The following is a 16,183-nucleotide window of genomic DNA, read 5'->3' on the forward strand; positions in this document are numbered from 1 at the left end:
AACACACGGCCTAAATGACTACTGGCCGAGGCCCCTCGGCTTGCCTAAGCAGCAGGATGTCGGCCCCTTTAGTCTCTGTTGTTGTTGGCTCTTTTCTTTCTCTGGGCTGCACCCTAGTCTCAGGAGACGAATGGGGTCAACCTATTCCTAAACATCTGGGATCTGCATCAGAAAAGACAAGGGCCTTATTGCATGGCCTTACAGCAATCAAGCCTTCAGCCAGACCATGTTTCATGTACCTGACATCTGTATTCATATGCCTAAAGATCAGAGATCAGTCAAAGCTTTCCATTTAAGGCAATGCCACAATGCCCGCACTGACATTTACACAAACCCACAGTCATGAAATCCATCATCCACCGACTTATTTTCCCCAATCAGCGATTTATGTTTGTTCGTTCCCCAAACCCTCCTTCTATCTCTGTCACACATATTACATCCTCTGCAAATCATAAATGTGAATGCTCTTGCATTACCAACAGCACCTCTCAGGCACAAATCCTAGTTAGTTAAACTGTTGTGATATTGAAAAGCTGCCTGTCAGGATGGCAGCGTGAAGATGAAAGGCCCACAGCAAAGATCGCTGCTGATTGCCTGTAGAGGATGAATATGCAAATAAAGCCGAAGGTAAATGAAAAACAAAGCGGGGATGTTGGCAGGAGCCTTTTACATGTTCCCGTTAATTTGGCATTGGTTAAGGACATGGAGAATCTATCAATAATGAATTCCAGTCAAAGCTAGGAAGGAGGCATGAGAGAGGAAATCAGACTCCATTTTCCCCCTGTGAGCCCCTGAGCAGTTTTGGGCCCTATTGTATTTCACAGCTTTTCAGCAAAGGCACACTAATCTTAAGTGACAGATAAATGGAAAATTGAGCAAGATAAAATAGTATCCATAACACCTAGCTTACATAGCACCAATCAGAGTGGGTCAGCGTGTTTTGGCAACCGGTCTGGAAAGTAGGGCACCGGAGTCTGCCAACTGTAAGGCCCATCTATTGACCACAGCAAGAGCAAAAGAGTAAATCAATTATATGGTCCAACGTCAGTCACAAGAGACAAAAACTGGGAGCAACAGTCAGCTATAGAACAACACCAAGTACACACTTAACAGTTGTTTTGTTGCCACCAGAGCCAAAAGGCACTTTAGCCAGCACTTAGCAAAATCAAGTGGCTTAATATATTTAGCTCTGCTGTCCCTCTTTTCCAAACGCACACAACAGAGTAGGAAACAACCTGTCTGCTGTCACAGTGAAATTAGCCAGACAGGCTGGAGTGCATCCTTGGCGAAGAAGAGAGTCTCCCCCTTTGAACAAAAGATGAACAGGGCGGCAGATTTCCCCTGGTCTCGAGATAACAGAAACCCAACACCGCTGTCCTCCAGTGGGACTCTTTGTATGTCTGAGAGGGGGTCAATCAGCAGCTGCTGACAGATGTGTGCGCAGTTGATTTAAGCAAAGGAAGCCACAGTAAGGTCAGGCCCAGGTTTCTCTGGAGGGAAGACAAGGATCAAGTCAGGATGTCCGATGCTGACCTTTTCTCACCTCGCAGTCTTTGGCGCACAACACCTCGAGTAATACAACAAGCTAGTTAAGCTCATTAAAGATACTAACAAAACATCAGGCCTCGTTGAAAACTTCAAGACACAATAGAAATATTATTTCACACTGATTTGCCCCCAAATTAACAGCATGAAGGCAATTTATATTTCTTTCAGAAAACCACCGGATTTTCGAACAAAAGTGAGAGCCACTCCTGCTGGAAAGCAAACAAATCTGAAAACTCCACTGGAGGTCTAAGTATTTTTGGCAGATGCTCCAAGCTTAAGTGTCTGTTCAATTATACACTCCAGTTGAGATGACAATCAGGGTTTAACCGTGCACCAACAAGTGGAGGCTGGAGTTGGACCACATTCTGTTCTGGCAAAATAAGTGGGAATGAGATGTCAGCAGTTGTCAGATACTTAAACTGTCACTCTTGTGTAGCACGCAGTTCTAATGAGGCCAGAACAATTGGCAACAGTAAAGGTCTACATCAGCAGCGACCGGACAATAACACAACAAGAGCTCGGAAACAGATATGCAGTGGAAACAGGAATATGAAATGAGCTGTGCTGACAAACACAGCACAGCCTAAAATCCACCTGACTTCGTTTGAAAATACAGTTGTTGTGCATTTCATTTACACGTCAGTTTGCTCAGTAGCGTTGTGTAGCTGTGTGTTTTTGGAGAGCAACAGCCTTCTCTGTGGTGCTCAAAGTAGGACAGCGTGCTCTATGTAACCACGCACCAGGGCTTTCTTCTAGCTGACTCAGATTTTCACCAGCTCCACTGATTCTTCTTCTCTGACGTTTTTTTTTTTGTTGTTGTTGTTGTTGTTGTTGTTACATTTGTTGCGTTATTGATCATCCGAACTGGACGCCCACTTCCATCCACAGAGTTAAAGGATCTCCATTTATAGACAGCGTGTATCCAACTGTGGACTGATGCACATCCACATTTTTGGAGATGGCTTTGTTATCCTTTCAGCTTTATGCAAATCAACGGTTTCCTAATCATCTCCTCCTCTGCTCTTCCCCCAATAAGGCTTCAGAGATGTTTCATTGGCAAGGAAGATTTCATTTCAGCAGATGTTTCTTTTCCCAACTCTCACCCGCACCTCCAATCTGCTTTCTTTGGTTGCACTCCAAGTTTGATAACTCCTGACTCCAATTAGCTTTTGTTAATGCCGTTAGCTGAGGAGTCTGTGTACTTTTTCCAAGCTATGCAGTGAATATGTGAATTATGATTTCAGTATAGACAGGTAAAGTACAACCACTGTTGTCTTTTCTCAATGATGATGGATCATTTTCAATCATAATTTCGGCCTGAGCAAGAATCTGACCGTGTTTTCAGAATATCCTTTTCTTGCCATTGGAGTTTTCTAACAAAATGTGTTTTTTGCTCTTTGTTTATTATTACAGGAGTTGCTCTCATTCTCTCAACCAGAAAGTCAGTTAAATTTAAGGTTGATCTTTCACTAGACCCAAAAGAAGTGAATAATACTTCTGTAATGAACCTGCTTGTTTACTGAAAATGAGTTTCCATCCCTCCAGGCAACCACGACTGACGAGCACAACAGGACTGCTGTAATTAACAAATCGTAGTAGCAGCAGCGGTGAATGACATGTAAGAAAGAGGTCTCCACATTACCGAGACTGCATACATCACACCGATCTGATCATTGACCCGCTGGCATCAACAGGAAGCTGAGAGTCAACAGCAGATAAACAGAGCAGCTCGGTGGGCCGGGCTGTGGTGTCTGCGCTGTCAGGTAGCCGGAGGGAGAGACACTGGAGATGACGCAGAGCAGGGGAGAGTGGCAGCCGGGTCAAATCTGCTACACAACCCTTTGACAGACAGTGATGTGCTGCTGCTGCTTTGGGTCTTCCAGGAAACAAACCCAATGTGTGGCTTCATTTAAACATGAAACCAAAGAGGGTCAAACAAGAAAAAAAAAAAAAGGGGGGGGGGGGCAAAAGTCAGTAGCGGTCAGGTATGTCAGTGCAAACTTGTTTGTCTTTTGTGTATCGACACACAGAGAAACAGTTATGCAAGCTGTATGTAGGCTACACACACAGCAAGAAAAGAAAATTAGCACAACCAGAATATCATTCTGGTTCAGTGTGACAGTGTCATCAAATATTAATTACCTGTTAAAGTTTTGTTGTTTTTTTTATTTACAGTGTGGAATGTCCTTCACAAAAAGAAACAACTAACTCTCCGTTGAAATTTAAGATCGATGAAAAACCATTTAGGCTTACAAAAGTGAATCACTGCATTTTAGTCTTCAAAAAATTCTCTGTCTAGATGGGAAAAAAAAAAAAAATGGTGCACCTGCGACTGAGATAACTGATCAATCACAAAACATGTAATGAAACCACTGTCGCCAAAACTGAGATTATAGAAAATTCTGTCACATTTCGAGCAAATACGCAAAAGACAATTTAACTCGAGCTGCCAAAACTTCATGGTGTCGAAGAGAAAACATCCCAAATAAAAGCCTGTGTGTGTCAGTTTCTCAACAACAAAAACATATAGCACATTTCCACTTTTTTCCCCCTCCTTTATCTGCCAGGGAGCATTGCTTCCCAAAAACTGACTACTCACTCATCTTAAGTGCACACATCTGACAAGGATGAGAGGGCCCTTCCCCTTTCCTCCACTCCCCCTAGTGTTTCCATCCAACACTGCAGCTTTTCTGTGCATCAGAGAGAGAGAGAGAGAGAGAGAGAGAGAGAGAGAGAGACCCCTCCTCCAGATGACATCAGTGCTCTATTGAAGCAAAGCTAGAGGCAAACACAACTCCACATTTGTATTGAGATCTACCCGTGCACCTATGTCCTTCCACAGCCTACAGATTGTGTATGTGTGTGTGTGAGGAGGGGGGGTCACCAGCAAACACAGCAGTGCTGCTACAGACAGATAAACTCCAAATAGCTCTAGCCTAGAGAGTGAGAGGAGCTTTTTTTTTTTCCTTCTTCTGGGATCTGAATTTAAATCCTCATAGCCCGGATTGGATTATTATTCTTCCCTCGTTGTGAAGCCCACTTTAAAAGGATACCTGTTACTTTCCCTTTTTCTTTTTTTTTTTTTCTTTTTTGGTTGATTAAAGAGGTAAGTGTGTCGTTTTTTTGTTTTGTTTTTCCTCATTCTTCTTCTTCTTGCTGGTATACTCCTTTTGGGAATGCATCCTCTCAATCTTTTTGGATCTTTTCCTGCAGAAGGAATTTAAAGTCATGCGGAATCCTCCTCAGGAGTTGCCTGTAATTAGTTCCTATATGCCCCCCCCCCCCTCTGAATTTTTTATGCTCAGCCCAGTTGAAGAATATTGGCTGTCTATGAGCTACTTGTCTCTCAGGGGTTATTATGAACGCGCTTTAGGCGACAGACAGAAACGCAGAAACCGTGAGTGCACTTTTCTCCTCTCAAATGACCGAACTGAGCGCCTCTTGAGTTCACACCAGCCTTTCCTGCTCAGCCTGGCTGACAGGAATCACACTTTGGGAGGCTGCTCGTCCGTCTCGACACCTCAAACCTCCCAACTTGCTGCCTCCGTCCTCATTCTGCGTGCGTCCAACTAACCAGATCTGTCTGATCCGTGTGATCTGCAGAGATGAGTTTCCTCCTCGGTCACATTCATACTGTCTGTGTGTGTCCGTGTCAAAGCATCAGCCCAACCACTCACAGAGCAACAGGGACGGCTTAAAGCTGCCGCTGCCTTAATTCCCATTTCGATATTCTTGGAGCAGCGGGGACAATAATCAGGGGAAGATACGCAAACCTGATGGGATTTAGTGTTTGGCGGTGGTGGTGTTGGTGGGGAAGGGGGGGGTTCTGTCTGGTTCGGTCTCGGTGTCGCAGCCTGAGGGGACACCAGCTCAGATCCCGCGGAGGGGCAGCTGGAGGCTCGGACCGGCTCCCATTCATGCCCGACCACAATCACATTTACTGTGTGCGGCTGTCAGCTCGGCTCCCTTAACGCGGATGTCCAGAGCAGGATTAAAAAGGAAAACTACGTTTTTTAAGAGCTGTGTGCTGCAGGGCCGCAGTCGTCAACAACCCCCCTCCAAAAATAATAATAATAATAATAAATAAAATCTACAAAAATAAAATTCACGCAAATTTGCGCTCAAGCAGCGATTCGTTTTACGCACATTTTACGCACACAACGCTGCAGATTACATCTGCAAGGCATCTAAAAACAAATATCTGACATTTCTGTGCGGGTTCAAATCTGTTCTCCCTGTTGGATTAATAGTAATAATCCAGAAATGTTACCGTAAATTAATGACTGACAGCAGAACGTCCCTCCAACGTAAATCTATTAAATACATACAAGCCTGCTATTTATCCGTCTGGATCAGTGAAACAAAGTGGACAGACAGTTCTCAGCCACGTTACTGAAGCCCAGGAACAGTTTTTCTTTTTAGCTGATCTGTTATCTCCCTGAGATGATAAGGTTGTCCAGGCATTAAACACTGACTGATATATTCTGAAGTCAGGAAAGCGGCCGTGGCCTCAGTGGTCAAGCTTTTCAGTGGAGCTCTTTGTTGTTCAGTGCGTTTCAGTGTGAGAGGCAAAAATAAATAGCCTGTTAAACATGGCAGACATGAGGACAGACCCAATTGTCTTCGCTGATGACTGCCTGAGGCAGAAGTCCCCAGTCAATTGCTTTCAGAGGGAATTCATATTGCAGATTAACAACTAACCAGGTCAGCACAGACAGAATCTTCTGACAGAAACAGTGGAGCATAAAACATGAGTGACGTGAGAAGGAGGGGGATAATAAGCCATCCGTGACTACCAAGACACTTTTCAGATTCGACAGTGGACTTGGACGCGGCCTAATTTGCTTCAGCTTGTTATTTATTTAGCAAAGGAACATTGTCATGTTGCCATCTAAACCAGTTTTTAATCTGACGAATTATTTCAGGCTGGTTAGTGAAAGTAAAAAGGTGTAAACATGGCTGCAAAGCACAAACACTGCAGGAAAAAGCCTTGGCAAGTGATATGACTCAGGAAAAAACTGTAGTGCCTACCACCCCCATGTGGGGGAAAAACCACTGCAGCTGCTACAGATCTCTCTTTTCAGGCCGGTACAAAAGAGACCCCCGTCTGTCCCAGGCCTCTCTCTGCTCTTAATGGGCCAGCAAATGTAACCTCCGTTCAGCCCGTCTAAGGACAGCACCAGGAGGCCACATACCAAATCTGTGAAACTATGAGGGATTTCTGCCCATTTTCTATTTGCCTGAAACGTGCTGTGTGTCTGTATGAAGTCAGATGTGACAATGAATGTTCCATTGTGTCTCAGCACCACAGCAGGCCGCTGCCCTGACTCGCAACTTACTAATACGTGAATGAATGGCAGATTCAAGATTTCAATGCACACAACAACGAAAAAAAAAAAGAAAGAAAGAAAGAAAGAAACCACTAAGAGCAGATAATTACAAAAAAAAAAAATCCATCTACAAATAGATTGCTTTCATATTAGATCAGCCAAGTACACAATTTTTCTTGATTGTACAATCCTAAATGATTCATGCTCTTCGATTCAGATCTTACTAAAGTGTTCCCCAAATCGTGATGTGGCGGACAAAACACTTCTTTTCAGACCAAGAACACAGTGCACAACCATCGTGGTTCGTGCAATCAATCACAATTCAAATTTATATTGTGAATTTGAAGGAATAATCAACAGCAGATACAAACAGCATTGATTTCCCAATGGAGAACTCTACTGTGGTTCAAAATTAATTCAAGGCTCATGAATAATTTAACAGTCAGCCATTACTACTTCTACAGCTCTTTCCTCCTAAATGCAGCCCATGTAATATTATTCTGTATTTACGGAACTAAAAGTCATTATAATCCGCAATAATTTTGACAGGCATGAAATTGTTTCTATTTGAGATTTTCCAAAGCCTCTCTTGTGCAGAGTATGACTGGGGGGCACAAAGTCTTTGGCCCTGTTATTGCTGACTAAATGTGCATTTATGCATGTTGAGCTCACAATGGCTATCAGTGTCCAGCTTTGTGTGAGCCTCCCACGCTCTCCACTGAAAGGTAACTAGCTGTACACACACACAAACACACACACACACAATTTTACCAGGATGCTCAATTTAACTTTGCCAGTTCAGATTAAATGAAGCAGAAGCCACTTTGACTGCTAAAGAAATCTCCTGTCTGGCCGGCAGAGCTTATTAGAACGATGGAGAAAGACATCCATCACTAAAAATGTTAAACTCAGCCCCCGCTTGCCCTCAAAAATGATTGTGTGCACATGAGCATAGTTTGTGTGTATTAGTGGCTTTGTATTATTAGTAAATGCACTATAAAAGTCTTGCAAAATGAACTGTGTAAATGAGAGGTACTTTAAATTGCCCAACTAAAACATTTTAATACCTAAACCCTCCTCTGCTGAGGCCACAAGGTCCACATGCTTGCCTTGTAGCAAACAAAAGAGAGGGGCCACTCTGCTGAAATCCGATGATAGTGGAAAAAGAAAAGGGGGGGGAAAAATAGCAGAGCATCTAAGCCGACTACGCGCCTTGTGAAGTATGCATGATGTGCTCAGTTCAAGGCAGACCTCTGATAAATCTTCTACAATATAGCATAACAGACCAGGACCTATAATACAGCGCTCCACAGCTTTTGTCCCCGCTGGCTGTATTCACACCAGTGAACATAAATGAATAACTGTGTTCCTCGTTCCTTCAAACGGACAGTGAGACTGCATGTGACGGAGCTGCACTGGCCAAAGAAAGACAGACTACCTGGAAATGTTGCACCATATCATATTTGGGAGTGTTTATACAGAATGACTGACCGTAAAAGCTCGTTATTCTGAGTGCAGACGGTTCTTTCTGAGGTTTCTTGATAAGACGGAAACACAGAGACAATTACCTTCTTTTATGTAATGTTAAGAATTCAAAGATTCAAATCAAGACCACATACTTAACAATATTCTGAAGATGGAGAATACGACAAAATGAGGTGAAAAGGGCTATTTAAAATTGAAATAGCTTGACTAAGTGCTGCATTAAAAGTTCATTCCAGCAGACAGATAGCACATATCCCTCCATCATACTGCCATTTTATAAAACTCCATTACTGAATTTCACCCCCCCCTTGTCAGACGCCTTTATTCCAGAAGTTGGTAGAGGTCACATCTGGTGCTTTTTCCCCAGACTCTAATCTACTACTAATGTAATACTGGACTGAGGGCCCATGTTTAGATGGAACAGAAGGGAAGGGGGGGCATTATTATTAGACAGCATCTCAGGAGTTGTAATCGAGTTACAAGCCTCTCAATTCCCTAATCTTCTCCTTGTCATGGACTACAACTGTTAAATGGCCGGGCACATTGCTCCTAATTTACCTTTCCATGTTTTACAGCAGTCTGTGGCTGCCAGCAGGTCACATGGATGGTTACGCATAAGGGGGGAAAGCTATTGTGTTGCAGGAGGAAACGTAACATTTTCTTTGGGAAAGGACCTTCTGTTTTTACAAACAGAAATAGCTTTCATAGATCGTAAAGAGATGGGGTCAAGGTTAGGGGTCACAGAGAGGAGTCGGGAGTGGCAGATGTATGCAAAAGCTCTTCTCCAATACGAAATTCAAATTGGCCTCATTTATCATGAGTGGTTTTTTTGTTTTGTTTAGTTTTTTTTTTTTTTAATGTGAGATCCAGCCAGCACTGACTGGATCCATTTTTCCTCTCACGTGTGAAATCTGGTCTAGCCTCAATTCTAAACTGGCACAGGCTGCTTTTTTTTTTTTTTTTTTGGGGGGGGGGGGGGGTAAAAGGACTGGTTCTGTAAAACAACCAAAAGCTGGGCTAAGCAGTGAAGTGGACAGAGAAGGGAACAGGGGCTCCACCCTCAGCCATTGTGTTGGGGCCTGGATCACTGTTGTCTTTCGTATGCATAGCCATTCTTTCTTGTATGTCCATAGACAAGAAAAGTGGTCTATTAAAGTAACGGTCTACAAAAGGTCATCAGGCTAAATCAGAGAATGGGCATCTCAAAATAAGTACTTACAATGCAACAGAGATCTAGGTTCGGCATAAAAATAAAAAAAAAATCCTCAGCTTCTCCAGCATAAAGTTTTATAAGAAAATCCATGACAGAAGTTAGAAAGTACATAAGAGGAGAGAAGAATATATTTTAAAATTGTGTACCGGTACAATGCAGGATCATGAAAATTTAAAATGTACTACCCACTTTAGTTACTTCACTAAAAAAAAAAAAAAACAATGTCCATTTCTTTGGAGACATTACTCTCTTGTTTGGTCATGAAATGATCATTTCGTAATAACTGAATGTTGGCAGTAAATGTGTTTGTCTCTGCTTATTTTTCAGAACACTATCCCAGGTGTGGAAGACGCAGTACGAGTGGAGCTGCAGATGCGTGAAGGAGGCTCGGCCCAGGAGGATAAGCGCATTGGCCCGTTTTGCCCCTTAGAGGAGAAGACAACACTGGTTATCTGCTTCAGGAATAGGGACCAAAGCCCTGGATTAATGTGTATACAGGCTCGACAAGGGAGCAGAGGATTCTGGGTTACCTGTAGACCTGGAGTACACAAGTGAACAGGCCTGGATTGAGCCTGTGGCACAGGGGATTGGCATGGCTCAGACCAGCTTTGTGTCAACTCATCATGCCTGTTCGGTCTGATTGCAGAAAGGAGCCTTTCCCAAAGCTCGCCCCATCCTCACACGGATCACTATACAACATCCAAAAAATCTAATTTGCGGTTATGGCTGTTGAGCTTGACAATTTCAACACCCATTAGGATTTTTAATATTACCTGAGAGGGCATGCTTTGTCAGTGAGAGGGGATGCTTTTTTCGACAGGCTTATCTGCCATGGTAAAGGCATTGAAAGCATGAGCCCCTGACAACACAGAGGAGGTCATCGTCCAAACAAGGATCAGCTCAGCAAACACTGACCAGGTCAGGATATCGCTAGAAACCCCTTGGACAAACTTTTCCTTTCAGAAAGGATAAGAGCAAATTCGAGAGGAAATCTTGATTGGATTTTTAGCGGCTGGAAAGGATTTACCACAGCGTATAAATCAGGTATGACAAATACGGATGGCTTTGCCTCTTTCCACTCTGCTGACCAGACCGCAATTTCTGATGAGACATGCAGGAAGAGGTCATGGCCGGAATGTATAATTAAAACTATAAATCAGTATTAGCCTAATTAAAAGGGAATCTACTCACTGATAGTGAAAGACAGAGACAGACAACCAGTCGGCAGCTTTGCTCTTCACCAGTTTGTTAAATTTGAAGGTGAGCTGCGGTAAATATATGGACTGTGAATTTTCACAGCAGAAATGAATAATTGAAAAAAAAATTATTTTTTTTTTCATCATACCACAATTACAGTAAAGTGTAACAATACAATAACATGCAGGGATGAATGAGGATCAAAAATTTCTCCTCATAAGCCATTCAATGTCATTTTTCTGATCTTTATGTACTAAAGGCGGTTTATCAAACCTCATCTGTGAGCAGAGATATTTCTTCCCACCAGGACAGGAAAGAGTATGTCAGTTCCACAACAGTTTTATCGACAGAGCCTGACTTTGTTCACCCTTGTGGTCTATAGCGATGAAAGGCAGCCTTGAAATACAGAAACGTGTAAAACAACCAGGCGATGCTATTACATTTCACAAGTCATGGCCAAGAGGCACAAAAATTCAATTCACACATTTCAGAAGTTGCATAATGTCTTATCAAAAAGAAGAAAAACAAAGAAGGTGTCCTTTTCCAGTGAAGGTTAGTTTTTAAACTCCTCATTGAGGAAAGCTATTAAACCAGTCGATAATTTAAAGTTATTTCTTGAGACAAGCAGGCTATCTTAAGAAAAAATAAGTAAACATTGTCTGATAGTTCAAACGATCAGTTCATAGCAGTGTGATAGGAGTTACTGCAGGCGGCATTTCAAACACCCAGCAATTTTGAGAACAGGACTTTGGCTCCCTTTAAAAGGTCTTGTGCATTAAATGTAACCTTCTGTCTTCACCGCAGGGGGCTCGAGGGATTTCACTGTCAGACAACGCGGATTCAAGATGGTTCATCAAAGCGAGGCCTTCATCCTCTTCCTCATCAGGGTTGGGCTGCTGCTTGGTCTTGCTAACCCCCTGGTGACCTCCGCCTCATGTCCCTCAGCCTGCCGCTGCGACGGCACCTTCATCTACTGTAATGACCGTGGCTTGACTTCCATCCCCACCGGTATACCCCAAGACGCAACAGTGCTCTTCCTGCAGAACAATCGCATTAAGAGTTCAGGCATTCCTGCAGAGCTCCGGAGGCTGTCGTATGTGGAAAAGATCTACCTTTACTGCAACAATCTGGATGAGTTCCCCACCAACCTCCCTCTTGGGCTGAAGGAGCTCCACCTTCAGGAGAACAACATTCGGATGATTACCCATGCCTCTTTGGCACAGATTCCCTACATTGAGGAGCTGCATCTCGATGACAACTCCGTATCGGCAGTCAGCATAGAGGAGGGGGCCTTCAGGGATAGTAATCACCTCAGACTGCTGTTTCTCTCCAGAAACCACCTAAGCACTATCCCGTCAGGCCTTCCCATGAGCATTGAGGAGCTGCGCTTTGATGACAACCGCATTTCCTCCATCTCAGAGCAGTCACTGCAAGACCTCATCAACCTAAAGCGACTAATCCTGGATGGTAACCTGCTCAACAACCGCGGCATTGGAGAGATGGCTTTCATCAACCTGATCAACTTGACCGAGCTCTCACTGGTGAGGAACTCCCTGACTTCGCCGCCAGCCAACTTGCCAGGCACCAGTTTGGAGAAGTTGCAGCTACAAGATAATCACATTAATCGGGTGCCAGCAGGGGCTTTTGCCTTCCTAAGGCAGCTGTATCGCTTGGACCTGTCTGGTAACAACCTGAGCAGCCTCCCACAGGGTGTTTTTGAAGACCTGGACAATCTGACACAGCTCCTGCTGCGCAGCAACCCCTGGCAATGCACCTGCAGGATGAAATGGGTGCGTGACTGGTTGCGGTCATTGCCATCCAAGGTGAATGTACGCGGCTTCATGTGTCAGGGTCCGGATAAGGTCAAAGGCATGGCAATTAAAGACCTGACTACAGATATGTTTGACTGCACGGATTCAGAGCTCAGCCCTACGTATGAGACGAGCACAGTCTCCAACACTTTACACCCCTCGCAGCCCCAGTGGCCGTTGTTTGTGACTAAAAGGCCTGCAGTTAAAGGGCCCGACTTCGGTAGAAATTACCACAGCACTACCACCTCTTCAGGCAGAAAGATTATCACAATCAGTGTGAAGTCAAGTAGCGCAGATACAATACACATATCATGGAGGGTGTCGCAGCCCATGACTGCCCTACGGCTGAGCTGGCTAAAGCTGGGACACAGCCCTGCGTTTGGCTCCATCACTGAAACCATCGTGCAGGGGGAGAGGACGGAGTACCTGCTCACTGCTCTCGAACCCGAATCTTCCTATAGGATATGCATGGTTCCCATGGAGACCAGCAACATTTACCTGTCGGACGAGACCCCGGTTTGCATAGAGACAGAGACTGGCTCTCACAAATCGTACAACCCAACTACAACTTTGAACAGAGAGCAGGAGAAAGAGCCTTACAAAAATTCCAGTCTGCCCTTGGCTGCTATAATTGGAGGGGCCGTGGCTCTTTTGGCAATAATCATGTTGGCGCTGGTGTGCTGGTACGTCCACAGGAATGGGTCACTTTTTTCCAGGAACTGCACCTACAACAAAGGCCGTCGGAGAAAGGACGACTACGCAGAGGCCGGCACTAAGAAGGACAACTCCATCCTAGAAATACGAGAAACTTCTTTTCAAATGATACCTATAAATCACCTGCCTGTGTCCAAGGAGGAGTTTGTGATACACACCATTTTCCCACCGAATGGCCTGAATTTATACAAAAGCCCACACAGCGAGAACAGTATTAACAACAGGAGCTACAGAGACAGTGGAATACCAGATTCAGACCACTCCCATTCATGATATTTCGCATGGACATTCGTGATGAGTGGGTTACTTATACTGAGTGGCAAGACTTTCAGAAAACACTGGATCTATAAGACTAAGGAAGCAATGTTCTGTACATTTGCCATATAATTTATATTTAAGGACATTTTATGAAGACGGAGAACGTTCCAGTTGCAGGCCGTCACTGAATCATCAGTGGGTATTGTAACTAACTGCAATTCTATATTTTAGGGATTTGTAGTAATTTGTACTGTATTTCCTTTGCTTAAGGTTATCGACCAACTAAAAGAAACTCTGTGTTCTACTGAGATATGATGACTTGTCAACTGTGAAAGTGGGTTTTCATTGCTGTGTTGAACAATCAGACTTTAGAAAACCTTGTAGTATAAGCACAGGTCATTCTTTTAACTTTGTGGCTGTCTGAAAAACAAAAAGGCAAAAAAATGACATGACATAAACTAAGGCACAGTTGATTAACTAATTTGCAAAGCAGGCATGTTGCCCTCTAAAAGAATGAGCAGTCAGTAGCTGTTTCCACATACTACAGACCAAGAGCCTTGCTCCAGTATTCATCTGGTACTGAGTACAAATAACTTCAGATGAGGTGCCATGCTTTATTTCTCTGCTTTGTTCAGTGTGTGGATTTTTTTTTCTGTTCGCAAGGAGAAACACATCAGAACAACCCCGAGCAGGGTTTCCAAGTGTTTCCGATAGGACTGTTGGCCACAGCGGCGGCCAGATAAAGCACACCGATCTTAAGGAGCTTCCTGTTCCTCAAAACAAGTAGACTGGACAGGCTGACACAGAGGATCCCCCACTATCTCTATTTGTACAAGCCAACAATGGCCAAACGACAATGGCGGCATTCTTTAGTACCATGTACCATGCGTCATTCTAGTCACCAGGCCAAAAAGACTAAAACATGTTGGATTCCATTAGAGTAACCACAGGATCAGCAACTCCTTGTTAATGAGTATTATTTTGTATTATTTTTCAATGAACACACTTTTATGTTGCCACAATTTGAAGTTAACTGTTCTTTACAATTGAAAACCAAAGTGCATTGTATGCCCTTTGGCCAGTCTTGTATGTGCCTTGATCCAATGCTTATTGTATTTAGCTTTTTAAGAAACCAGTGACTTTTTTTCATACACACTTGAATATGAAAGATATTGGTCATATTACAGAATAAAAGTGGTCAAAAATAGAATTGCTCTTTCTTACCTCACCAATTGCTATTACTTTCCCATCATGCTTCGGTGTGATTGCTCAGTTTAGATTTTGCCACTCAAGAGAATTGTGTCTTTGTACAAATGTTAACCCTCCTGGAGTAAAGAAAAGGCTACGGGCGGCTTCTTTTATTCACTCATATCTCAAATGACTGGGCACACAATCTGAAAATGCTGGGGGATGAAAACGTAACCTACTACAAACGTATCCTTCACAAATCTGAACTCGGAGGCTGTAGCTCATAGCCTTAAATCCACGACCCCCCTTTCAAGACACAGTAAACTCTTAAACGATAAGTCAGATACTGTTCTTGAAACCCAGTTTTCCACTCCACGAGCAGTCTGCAGAACAACATCTGCTTGGGGCTGCTGTTGTTCTTTTTCGAGCAGTGAAGCCATGTGTGACTTATCCAATTGGCCAGAGAAAGAAATATCGCAGTAGTGAAGGAGAATGGCTGTGGAGAGGTTGGACTCGAGGGTTTGATGAACCTCCCAGGCACCAGGGCAACAGAAAACTAATGATGAGCCACCATATGGAGGGTGGTGGAGGCAGACCCTGCTGGGGATGCCCGTCCCTGCAGAGGACAGAGTATATATACGCTGCTCTGGGCTCCAGCCGGCACACTTAATGACGTGGTTGCAGCTCACTCAGGAAAAAAGGTACACATGCAAAAACCAGTAAAATAGCCTCTCAACCCATTTTACAAACACATACCAAGAGAATATCTTGTGAAAGCTGAGATAAAGGTAATGTAGTTCACACAACACTCTCGAACACTCTTGACTGTACTCCTACACAGAAGCACATAAAAGTATTCCAGTATGGATCATCGCATACCCAGTTTCACATGCCCGCAAGTTCTTAACACAGCCAAAGCTTTAATTACAGTAAGGGCAGCCACTAAAAGCTGCACAAGTGATCCAAACCTTAAGTATACACTAACCCTGCTCCGAGCACTAAATATATCATCACATTAACTGGGAATCAAGTAAACAGAAGGCTTAGTTTTAGAATATGGAATAGTAATACTTTACATATGAACCCAGTCCGGTTTTTTGTTTTGTTTTTTTTTTTCCTGGTCTTTGACTGATCAGATTTAATTTTATTTGATTAAAGTATCTTGGGGAGGAGGAGGGAACTTTATTGCACTGAAGAAAGCAAAGCATCCTCATCTGAGATAAAATTAATTCCACCTTTTATGGTAGCGTTCTACAGAAACATAAAAGAAATGATAGAATGTGCTGCAGCTTGCTTTTAGGCAAATTAAACCAAACAAAAGGCTGCAGAGTTTCCTTTCTGATATTGTTGATCGGGCTCAAAATGTGTGAGCTGAGACCTCTGCAGGCTTCACACCATCAGCTTCTTTGATGAATTAAGGTGACTCTGTGAATGTTGAC

General features: G+C 43.5%; 2 protein-coding genes across 4 annotated transcripts in view; one reads left to right on the top strand and one right to left on the bottom strand.

Annotated features, from left to right (window-relative positions):
- macrod2 (mono-ADP ribosylhydrolase 2) overlaps positions 1-16,183 on the bottom strand; it is a 361,227-nt gene that overhangs the window by 285,639 nt on the left and 59,405 nt on the right. The window lies entirely within an intron of this gene.
- flrt3 (fibronectin leucine rich transmembrane 3) lies at positions 4,352-14,839 on the top strand. 2 transcript variants are annotated; one of them, XM_029520729.1, is made up of 3 exons: positions 4,352-4,654; positions 9,904-10,620; positions 11,578-14,839. In XM_029520729.1, the coding sequence occupies exon 3, from the start codon at positions 11,619-11,621 to the stop codon at positions 13,569-13,571; it is 1,953 nt and encodes a 650-aa protein (XP_029376589.1). In that variant the 5' UTR covers positions 4,352-4,654; positions 9,904-10,620; positions 11,578-11,618; the 3' UTR covers positions 13,572-14,839. The 2 variants fall into 2 exon arrangements, with proteins under 2 accessions (XP_029376589.1, XP_029376590.1); XM_029520730.1 differs by having other exon boundaries at positions 9,904-10,494.

This window comes from Echeneis naucrates, chromosome 15 (assembly GCF_900963305.1).
Source record: "Echeneis naucrates chromosome 15, fEcheNa1.1, whole genome shotgun sequence".
NCBI classification, from domain to species: domain Eukaryota; kingdom Metazoa; phylum Chordata; class Actinopteri; order Carangiformes; family Echeneidae; genus Echeneis; species Echeneis naucrates.